Raw genomic sequence first — 11,389 nt, 5'->3', positions numbered from 1 at the left:
AGGCTGGCCTCGAACTCAGAAATCCACCTGCCTCTGCCTCCCGAGTGCTGGGATTAAAGGCGTGTGCCACCACGCCCTTTGCCTGTCTTTTTTACTGGTAAGATACAGTTTAGGATAGGTTATTGGTTTTTATATATCTGTATGTCAGTTTTCACAGTATTGACATTTGGGTGTCCCACCTGGTGCTTCCACCAGTGGAAACAGCAACAGTATTGAAAAGGGCTGTGTGCTTCGGCAGAGCCCTGAGTGAGGCGGCAGAGGTGACAGGTGACTTGTCTGGCACAGCTGTGGGCAGACTTAGGCATTGAGAGAACTACAGAGTCACAGCCTCATGGTTACCAAGGGAGGAACACTGGTCCCCTGCTGGGGGAGGAGGTACAGTGAATGCCTTAAGGTGTGAATTTTACTCTGTTTCTTAATCTAGAGACCCCAGGCCCAGCAATCAGCGTATCAACAAGCATGTCAACAATGATGTCAACCTGCGCATCCAAAACCTGAGTATCCTGGTGAGAAACATCAAGACCTACTACCAGGTGAGGCTGCTTTGCTGGCCCAGGGAGGGGTATCTACAAGTCTGCAATGGGGCCTTTAAGAGGGTTTCCACATGTATGCCCAGGCGTCCCTCAAGTGGGTGTACAGAGACCCCTTGAGTGAGTTTCCATGTGTCTGCAGTGGGGCCCCTTGAAGGGGTTGCCACGAGAAGCCAGAGTAAGTGGAGCTTTTCATTAGCCTTGCCGTGGGGTGTGTCAGTTCAGGGCGGGGAAGGGGCTTGCATTGTTGATTGGTTCATTCTGAATGCCATGAGGGCTGGAGGCCCTTGGTTCACTGTTCTCTGTGTTTTACTTGGGGACTCTCTGGAAGAGGTGCATGATCCATGCCTCTGGCTTAGTGGCTCTTGTGCAAAAGCCACTCAAGAGCAGAGAGAGAGGCAGCCACAAAAAGGCTACAGGGGCCGAGAATGGAACCATTGTGTTTCTAGACCAGCAGGAATCTGGGTTTAAAGAGTGAAGGATCCACTTTACACTGCTCGATGTGTTTGAGCAGCTGTACTGGTGAGTCAGCACTACTGACACTCAGAGTGTTGGTGAGCTCTGGGGCCTTTGCAGATGCGGGGAGGTCTCTGCTGGCCTGATGTTCCCCCGTCATCTGAGGCTCCTCTCTGCCTCAGATGCTGCCTTGAGTCAGCTGAGAGACTACTGGCTGTGACTTGGGTATGCACTGGGCCCAGGCCTGGCCTAGGGCTATGAGTGTTGCAGGGCCCTTGCCTTCTCTGCAGTCTGGATTTGAAATGGGTTGGGAGAGAGAAGGGTATTCTGTCATGATTCCGTCTGTCCTCCCATTGGGAGGTAAGTAGTACAAGTGTTCACACACCATAAAAGTGTGGCCATGGCACACGCGCAAACACACCTGTATGCACACACCTCCCACACATGAGAACACACATGCACATACAAGCGTACCACATACGAATCATATGCAAAACAGAAAGAATGGGGCCTAGATTAGCGCATTTGGTAAAATACTTGATGTGCAAGCATGAAGACCTGAGTTTGATCCCCACGTTCTATGTTTTAAGAAAATCCAAGCCGGGCGTGGTGGCGCACGCCTTTAATCCCAGCACTCGGGAGGCAGAGGCAGAGGCAGGTGGATTTCTGAGTTCAAGGCCAGCCTGGTCTACAGAGTGAGTTCCAGGACAGCCAGGGCTAAACAGAGAAACCCTGTCTCGAAAAACCAAAAAAAGAAAATCCAGACATGGCTGTGGGCACTTGTAGCCCCAGAACTCGGGCAGCAGAGATGGAGGAACCTCATTGGTGAGCCTTAGATCCCAGATTGAGACCCTGTCTCAACTAAGTCTATGGCTACTAAGAAACAATACTCAAGGTTGACCTTTGACCCCAAATGTACACACCCATGAGTATTCAGCAAGTGATTGTGGCTCCGTGAGATCTGAGTATAGCTTCCAGAGACCGCAACAAGTCCCATCTCGTTAGTTGCAGGTGCCTAAGGAAGGAGCTAGGGGTTCAGGGAGATGCTTGAGAGCTCTAGGAGAGGGTTCATTCTCTGAGCTAAGGGGGCTACACTGTGAGTTGGGGCATTTCAGCTAGTGCCTCTTTTTGTCAGCTCGTCAGAGGTAGTGGTGTACTCTGAACTTGGCATCTGTGGTGAAAAGCCTGGCATGGGGGGGAGGGGAGTGGGGGGCTGCACTGGCTAATAGGAGACTCCTGTCTACAGGTGCCATTTGTAACAGGCAGATACTCTGCCCTGTACCAGAGGAAACAGGTGGTGCTAAGCATTCAAGAGACAAGGCCTCTACCCAGTCTATGGAGCCAGGTGGTGGTAGTGCATGGCTTTAACTCCAGCACTTGGGAGGCAGAGGCAGTTGGATCTCTGAGTTTGAGGTCAGCCTGGGCTACAGCTACAGAGTGAATCCCAGGACAGCCAGGGCAGACAGGGAGAAAAAAACCAAACCAAAACGAAACATAAAGGGTGGAGCGGCATAGTCACTGGGGGAAGAGGACCTGGAGTTCTTGTCATTTTCCATTCTCTTAGCTCTTTGAGTGGGAATGGCGCTGGTCGCTGTCTTGACCCAGCTAAGCACAGTGTACACAAGCGCTTGCAGGGAGGACAGTCACTGTCCCCCACATCTCGCCAGTTTGGAAAGAGCTGCTACAATGTGTGTGCATTAGTAACTGGCATGTCACCTGTGCACAGTGTTCTGCCTGTTCTTTCTGATTTATGGGGAGCAGAAATTCAGTTCTTATAATATTAGAAGAATACTTGACCTGTATAAACAGCTTGAAAAACAAGGGCCATGAAGGCAGGCGGTGCTCGGCCCTCCGGGGACAATTGCCTATCTCATGTAGTGTTTCCTGCCTGTGGTTGGGTGAATGGGTTTTGTTTTGTGCTGTTATGGGCATGCCATACATATAACTGTACATCCTGCCCTTTTCCCTTCTAATGCAGCACTATAGCTTACTTTTGAGGGTATTCAATGGGCATTTTCCTAAGGAACCACTGCCCAGCTTTCTGTTGGAAAGTAGCCCAGAGAATGGGGTGAAATGACCCACTTGCCATTCCCAGCCAGGCACCGTGGCGTACGCTTGTGATCTCAGTGCTAGAGAGGTAGCAACCCTGGCTGGGGTGGAGAGCTTGAGGCCAGCCGGCTTGGGCTGGACAGAGAGTTTGGGGATGGCATAGGCCTCACAGTGAAACTGTCCTTCAAAACCAGCCAAGAAGAAACCTCTTGCACATTCCTTTGTCTGAGGTGGCCAGGAGGGAAAGGGGTTACCCCAGTGGTGGGGAAAAGGGTGTTTTTGTTTTGTTTTGTTTTTAAAAAATACCTTTAAAAGTGTTATTTCCATGTATGGCTGTTTTGCCTGCATGTTTGATTAAGCATCATATACATGCCTGGTGCCACAGAGGCCAGGAAGTGAAGTCACAGAGCGTTGTGAGTTGGTATTTGGGTGCTGGGAATCAAACTGGGGTCCTCTGCAAGAGCTGGTGCTCCTAATGACTGTGCTATCTCTGCAGTCCCCAAGCTCCGTGCTCTGGAAGGGCTGCCATCGACCTAGCTAGTCAATCAGACTGACTGAGCTACATTTCCAGTCCTGCTTTATGTGACCTTTAACCTCTAGGAGCGGTAGATCCCAAGCCTGCCAGCCCTTTGGCACTTGTGTCAGATAAGCATGTGTCAGGTTCGGCAGATGAGAAGTGCCTTGAGGACAGTTTGAAGTGTGAAATACTTTGTCATGTGTCCCTCTGTGCCTGCGGGTCGGAGGACAGCTTGTGAGAGCCAGTTCTCTCCTCTGACCATGTGGGATCTTGGCAGCCAGTGCCATTACCCACAAGGCCATCTTGCTGGCTGGAATGAAACATTTGATCAAAAGTAGGACCAGAGTCCGACAGGGCAGTACACACCTGTAATCTCAGCACTTGAGATGGAGTCAGGGAGAGGAAGCCTCGGACCATCCTTGGTTACATAGACAGTTTAGGGATAGCCTAGGCTAATGAGACTTGGTCTTAAAAAATTACAAAAAGAGTAGAAGACAATAGATACTCCGCATCGATGATGTCTGCACCATGCTAATCTCCTCAGCTCTGTGTTGTGTGCCTCAGAGAGGGCAAAGCAGTGTTTCCTTAGCTGGTCGAGGGGTAGAGAAATCCAGGCACACACACAGCTTGCTTCATGAATAACACATTACATTGGCTTTGCAGAGAAATTACCTTCCCCGCTGCCTGCCGACTTAAAAGACTGAAGTGTAAGCTCGTCCTCTTGATTGCCTAGTTTGCATCTACAGCTGAGGAATTTAAAGATAATGTTTTTGACCTCCAAAAATGTTTCCTTACTCCAGGTTAGGAAATGTGAAAGGAATTGAGCTCATCAGTCATCCCCGCCTGAAGGTCCCCAGTGTTAACGTTTTGGTCCTTGCGATTGTGCTCTTTGTGTGGCTTCGAATTCCCTATGCCTCTGTGCCACCCATTTGTTCTTTGTCATTGAAGGTGGACTGAGTGTTTTCCCCTGCGTTTAAACATTCATGTGTTTGGATATCTGCGTCTGGGTGATGTTTTATCTGGCTCTGCCGCCATTGGCACTTCCCATATCTCTGGTTTTGAATTATGAGCAATACCACCCTGAACATACATGGTACATAGGTGGTCAGCAAACAACGGTTTTTTTCTCATTTCCTCGGGGTAAATTCCCGGCAGAGAGTGGTTGGGTCAAAGGGCATGAATACTTTGTGGGGGTGTTTGCTCCTTAGTGCTACAACTGCACTATTTATAGGCCTGTCCTTTTTTTTTTTCCTCTGGTGAATTGCTGTTTTGTGCCTTTTGCAGCCGTGGTGACTGTGGCTGCCGCCCTGTTTGAAAGACGTGGCATTCTGTGCCACTGCTGAGCACTGGAGCCCAAAGCTCTGGGGTGTATGCTTGTTTGCTTCCTCACTCTGGTGCCTCCCAAATGCTAGGCAGACATTGCACCTGAGCTACACATGTGCCTGGGATGGTCCCTGCCAGCCTGTCCGCCAGGGGCGGACTCCCTCTCTAATGTGGAGCCCACTGAAGGCAGTTTGGGGATGGTGGAGGAGGGGAGAGATCATAGGGTCCGAACAAGGCAGAAGGATCGACTCTGCCCCTTGTGGTCAGTGGAGTCTTTGTTTATTCTTTCGGTGTGAATGCTGGCAGTTAGCTTAAAGCCCAGAGCATCTGGGGAATGAGTAGAGGACAGCCGTCTACACGGCCCCTCCTTTCCTCTTCCTGTCCCCTGTCCCCCCATGGGTGTATGCAGAATGATGAAATGCAAGACAGGAAACCCTGGTGGCCCAGAGGTGGGTGTGGCTCGGGGCAGGATGGGGGTGGAGGGGTGGGATCATACCCGTCCTTTGCTTCTTGGCTGCGTGGTTCTGAAGGCTGTTGTCTATATCTGAGATACTTTGGGAGGGAGGTCATGTCAAACTGTCATTGCAGCTTGTCACAAGACATGGTAGTGTCTCCCAATACAGGTCCAGGAAAGATGAAGACCCTGACTGACATCTCTTTCTAGGAGATGGCACTTAGCTTGCATCTATGTTTTAAGGGAGCCATACCAGTGGAGGGGTATCCTGTGGGGGGGGCACCTGAAAGATGGATCTGAAGCAGGTTGCAAACTATGGATTTGGGACAGGGGTGAGCTTGGGGCGCCACACGAATGAACATGAACTTCATCCTACTGGATTTTGCATTTTAGGTGATCAAAGCCAGGACCTTGTGGTAGTCAAGCTCTCTGCATCTGAGTTGTGCGCACATGCGCGCGCGCACACACACACACACACAGAGAAAGTGAAAGGTTGTAGCTTTTTTTCTTCTTTATTTTAGAAAGGAAAATAACTGAAATGAGACTCTGGCACCTGTGTGGAGAATGAATGATGGGTTGGCCCTGTCAGGGAGCAGAGATGGAAGCTGGTCATATGACCTGCATCTGACCAAGGTCAGAAAACAGGGTGATTTGGGGAACTTGGTAATAATAGTAGACACCCAGCCTGAGGAGAAGTGAGGGCCTCTGATTGGCGGCTACCTCTGGAGTCTGTGGTTGTGTGTGGTGAGGAGCCGGTGTGGAGAGCAAGCCAACATGGGTTTGGGATGCGTCTGGCATGTGGTCTGGGGTTCACAGAACAGTCCTGCTGGGAGTCAGGAGATGCTGTGGGTGACTCCACAGTCACATGCCAGCTTTATAGGTAATTTAGCCATCCTGGTGGCAGTAAGCCCAGGATCAGAGGGCCGGAGGAATAAGCAGAACTCCCCAGTGTGAAGACAGGGAACCCAAAGGAGAGGAGTGGTCAGCAGAGAGCAGAGTCACTAGGGACTGAGCCAGCCTGTGAACTTTCTCAGCTGTGGGCTTGCTTCATGACCCAGCTCCACTGAGATTCCAGGCTGAAGAAAGCGATGGTCTGCAGGGGGCCTGTCCCCTCTCAGCCTGTGGGCACAGGGAACTGACTGCTGGAGGCCGCAGCACTCAGGGCACTGGAATCCCTTTCCTACATTCCCAGCTATGGGGTTTTCTCTCCCTAGCCTGCCGGCCCCTGTTGGTGGCTAGGGCTAGAGGTCGGCCTTGGCCCTGGTGACTTGCCACATTCCCAAACCTCTGGGGGGGCAGGATGTGAGCTCACCTGCTCCCATTCTCTCTCCCCTCACCTCCTCCTTTTTCCCTCACCTTTGTTACCACCTCAGACATCAGAAGGCCTGTTGACTAGAACAGGAATGTGGGGATGGAGCCCAAAGAAGAACCAAAGGCTGAGGCACAGCAGGGGGGAGTGTAGTCCAGGGACCAAGGCTTGGCTGCCCTGTTCTTCATTACAGCCACATCTTCAAGAGGAAGAAGTTACTGGGCCATTTTACAGATTAAGAAACTAAGACTTAGGAAGGAAGAAACTTCAGCCCTAGGAAGCATGTTTTCTCTTAGCCGTTGGCTGCCTAGAGAAACTTCTTTCTCAAACAAAGCCAAGCTTCTGGAGCCGTGAGGGACATGGCTTGCTCTGGGTAGATCAGCATGGGGGCAGCCGAATGCTAAGCTGGGAGCTGGGCAGAGTGGACCAGATTGGGGCATTGTTTCCCATCCTGAAAGGGCCGCTACTTTTTCTGTGTCAGCCTGGAGCCCCAGAAGTAGGGACTGGTTCGCTTGAGACACCTCTGAAACCAGCATTTCCGGGGTTGGGCAGAGGGAACAGCTGGCTTGTTCCCTCCCCCCACAGAGCAGCAGGAAGTCAAGATGCAGGGCTAATTGCTGCTGGTGGGAAGGGTGAAAGGTGGGTCTGAGGTAATTAGCAGAGTTGGGCGTCTGCCAGGGGCATTAGAGGCTGATGTCGAGTTAGAGCTCACTTGCTTGAGTGAGGATGAGCACATGTGTGTGTTAATATGAAGAAGTATGTGTGTGTGTGTCTACGTGCATATGAGTGTTGTGTCCAGGTGTAAATATGTGTGTGTGCATACACTTGAGTCTGGGATGTTGCTGTGGGCTCCTCCTCTTAGCCTGGAGTCCAGATTTTGAATTGACAGGGTTTTTTTCAAAATATTCCTAGACCCGTGTGATGGCCTGCTCCCCAGCCCTCTGCTTCTCAGTGTGGAGAATGCCACCAACCCTGTAGCAGAGGAGCTATGTTCTGTCTACCCCTGTGCTCAGGACTCACTCTCCACCCAAAGACCTGCACCTCCCCTTCCTCTGCCTTTCTGTCCAGTCTCTAATGCGCTCCTTCACCATATCAAGCTGGGTTTTTCTACCATGACTCAGTCTTCTGAGGAATTGTGTTTGTGAGTCCCTTTATTTGTGGTGGATGCACAGATGGGGTGGGAAGACCGTAAGAGGTCTGAATTCATGCTGCTTACAAAATTACAGCTAAGACCATACACACTACACCTTCCAACGCCAAGGGCCCCTGTGTCTCTGGTCCACAGTGCTCATGGGTCAGCGCTTGGTTTTTGTTTTTTTTTTTTTTTTTTTTTTTTTTTGGTTTTTCGAGACAGGGTTTCTCTGTGTAGCCCTGGCTGTCCTGGAACTCACTCTGTAGACCAGGCTGGCCTCGAACTCAGAAATCCGCCTGCCTCTGCCTCCCAAGTGCTGGGATTAAAGGCGTGCGCCACCACGCCCAGCTGGGTCAGCGCTTGGATGAGAATCAATTCCGTGCTGCCATGAATGAAAGTTTAGCGATTTGTTCAGTGGTGGTTTCCTGCACAGAAGAGGTAGGAACCAGTTTCTCTTGTGACCAGACAGAAGAAATGGAGTTCTTAAATTTTGAAAGCGAGGAGGGGGGTTCTCCTGTTTCTCTGGGGTGGCTGTCAATGCCAAGGTCAGCGTGCTTGACATTGTAGCTGGTTTATCAGATGAGGTCTGACTAGAACTTGCCCAGACAAGCTTTCCTGCTCCCTGAAAGCCGACTGCCTGGTGCACAGCCAGGCTAATAACAGCTTTTGCAGTTCAACTGTTCCCTTTGGAAAGACAGTTGTTGGTTTTTTTTTTTTCCCCCCTGTGACTTTGCCAAGGCATTCAGAACCTTTCCCAGATAATTCAGCCCTATGTTTCTAGTAATCGTAAGAGGAGCCAGGATTGTAGGGGGAGTGCACAGGCCACACCCCACCCCAGATTCTGAGTTTATTGGTAGTAGGTCAGGGTGCAGGCGTTTTGAGGAAATAATTAGATACTGTGATAGTGTGTACGCTGCAGGGGTCTAGTGGCTTGAGATCAAGTTTTCAGTAGACGACAGATCTCTGGGCGTCTCTCTGGATGTTGGGGTGCTCTGAAAGCAGAGTTTCTGCAGAGAGCAACGCCTGTCACTGCCATGAGCTGCTCGTCTTGGCCTGGAAGAGTGTCATCAGGTCTCTGACTGGAGAGCACCGGGTGGTAGCCTTTCTAGGTACTGGTAGGCTATGAAACTAACGCCAGCAACTGAAGGACAAACGGGAGGGCAGCCATGACGGGGACTTCCATTACAGCATCAGCTTGGGCCCTCAGAACCCATGTGACCCTATTCCTAGCAACTGTGGCTTCATCTGTTTAATGAAACAGTTGCCCTATGTGCTGTTGGGAGGCATAACACAGTGGCCTGAGTGCGTGGGGTCTGTGAACCGCAACAGCACAGCTCCCACTCCAGGCTGGCTTTGCTGGGGGAGTGCTTGTGTTCCATGAGGGAGGGGACAGGGTGCACGCAGATGGGGAATATACGAGTCAAGAGACTCAGATCCATACAGAGCAGGAAATAGTTGTTGCAGTCCTCTGCGGAAGCCACGGGTGAGCTGCTCAGCTCCTCTCACTGAGTTCCCTCCTATCTGAAAAGAGGGGTGATTGGCAGTACCTGCTGAGGAGGGTGGCTGGCCAGAGGGAGGGTTTAAAAGAGCTTAGTGCTGGGGTTGTGCTACACCATGGATCTGATCTCTGGGCTGGCCTGCCCAGTGGTCTGGTAGAGGTATGGTAGACAGGCAAGCATTATTTGTCTGTTACAGAGTGGACCAAAAGATCTTTGAAGGGCAGTCTGCTCTGACTCATGTGCATGCGTGCATGTGTGCGCAGGTCTCTTCCCCTGCTGGCCCTTCTCTCTGATCTTTCGGTCTTACGCTTTCTGGGTACATGTGGAGTGCCGAGTGGTTTCCACACTTTCTTACTGAGGAAAGCTGCCCAGTCTTGTCTGACACCAGCAATGCAACTCTAAAAACAGACACTGTGAGTCCCTTTTTGTTGGTCTGTCACCGCACCCACGTGGAAACAGGACTGCCTTCCATGTGTGTTAATGACATGAGCAAAATAAGTTGCTGCCTGATGAAGTAAATAATTTAGATAAAATCATTTCATTCATGGAACTGGCGGGATGGCTTGCCCTGGGCCTGCACAGAGATCCTGACTCTAGACCCCCAAAACCCTACAAAGCCCCCGACCTGCTACCCCTTCTAGGTTGTTGGCTACTTGGTGGGCTGGGGCCTGGTACAGGGCAGGCTTTGACCCTGAGTGCCCAGAGGTAACTGTCCGAGGCGTACTGCTGAGGGCCCTGGAGTCTAAAGGTCCCCCCTTGTTTTCTCTCTGGCCTGTAGGCTTTTCATGTGCTGTTTGCTTTGTTGATGGAAATGCCACATGGCATATGTACTAAGAGCCTCAAGCTCTGGGGGATAAAAATTAAATTGATTATTTTCTACTTGGTGTAGCCAACTTGACTCCCCTGAGCCTTCTAAGGTTTAAGCTTAATGAATGGCCTTAAGCTTTTTTTTTTTTTTTTAAGCCTCCCTTTCAAACCTGTGCTTGCTTCAGGTCAGTAGCCTCAGGCAGTGAAATGGAGAGGGTGTGGCCCAGACCTGTGCTTGCTTCAGGTCAGTGGCTGCAGGCAGTGAAGTGGAGAGGGTGTGGCCCAGACCTGAGGCTGCTTTGGCACTTTCTCTGAGTTGTCTTTAGCTCTTTGGGAGGAAAAAAATTGGTGACGCGAATTCTATGGATGGAGCTTGAAGAGTTGCATTTATCAGATGGAAATGGTCTGAGTGGTGGCCGTGGGTGTCCCCAGCTGGAGGTGGCAGAGGGCTGATGGCTTCTGGTGATTCTGGCCTGCTCCCCTGACCTGATGGGATGATAGAATGTCCACACTTTCCTAGGAGACTGGCTGAGGTGTGGGTTATCCAGAGAGTTAGCGCTGCTCCCACTGAGGCTTTCTCCCTCCCTCTCCTGCCCTGCCTGTGTCTCTTGGGAAGCCACGGGACAGGACTTTTGATCTTCTCCTTCTAAACTGGCTGGGTTTTACCTGGGGAGGGAACATTGGCTCAGATTTCCTCTGGCTTGGGCAGCAGCACCTTGAGGAAGGTAGGCAGGAGTTTAACTGGATTTGCCTGCCCCTTTCCCCTGGCTCAGGCTGTGTAGGCTTCCCTGTTGCCATGGCAGCCAGCTGCTGGACTCCAATTCCTTTCCTTTTCTGTCCAGTGAGGTCACTTCTGGCCTCAAGTCTCTGGGTTTGGCCGGTTCGGAGACAGAGGGCTACTTAACTGGATTCTGCTGTCCGGCTGGTGTCTGGTGAGCAGGACCAACTCCTGCCCGTGTCATCTCTCCTGCCCCACCTTTACAGTTCACAGCCTTCCCTACTCCAGGGTTAGTGGTTGGAATTTGTGGGACTGTGGGAGGAAGAGACAATCTAATGCCAAGGTCTCTAGGACTTCTAAGTCCCGGGTCTCCTTATGATATGGTGTGAAAGCCGAGCGCATGTTCAGGGCTGACGCATTCAGAGGGAGTTGAGGGATAATGAAACTTTTTAAGTTCCTGAGAGGAGCGAGGGGGGGGGGGGAGGGGGGAGAGAGAGAGGGAGAGAGAGACAGAGAGAGAGAGAGACAGAGAGAGAGAGAGAGAGGTAGTTTTCCAGAAAATTCATCCCTCCTCTCGTGGAAGACTGCCTGGTTT

The 11,389-nt window shown here is 51.2% G+C and overlaps 1 protein-coding gene across 2 annotated transcripts in view; it reads left to right on the top strand.

The window, feature by feature from the left end:
* The window catches only part of Ccdc88c (coiled-coil domain containing 88C), a 119,296-nt gene that overhangs the window by 6,277 nt on the left and 101,630 nt on the right, over positions 1-11,389 (top strand). For both annotated transcript variants that reach the window (XM_021202268.2, XM_029540869.1), the window contains exon 3: positions 425-533. In XM_021202268.2, the coding sequence (XP_021057927.1) occupies positions 425-533 (109 nt within the window). The remainder of the gene's footprint in view (positions 1-424; positions 534-11,389) is intronic.

Source organism: Mus pahari, chromosome 7, assembly GCF_900095145.1.
Source record: "Mus pahari chromosome 7, PAHARI_EIJ_v1.1, whole genome shotgun sequence".
In the NCBI taxonomy this organism is placed as follows: domain Eukaryota; kingdom Metazoa; phylum Chordata; class Mammalia; order Rodentia; family Muridae; genus Mus; species Mus pahari.
This window is presented reverse-complemented; position numbering and strand designations above follow the sequence as displayed.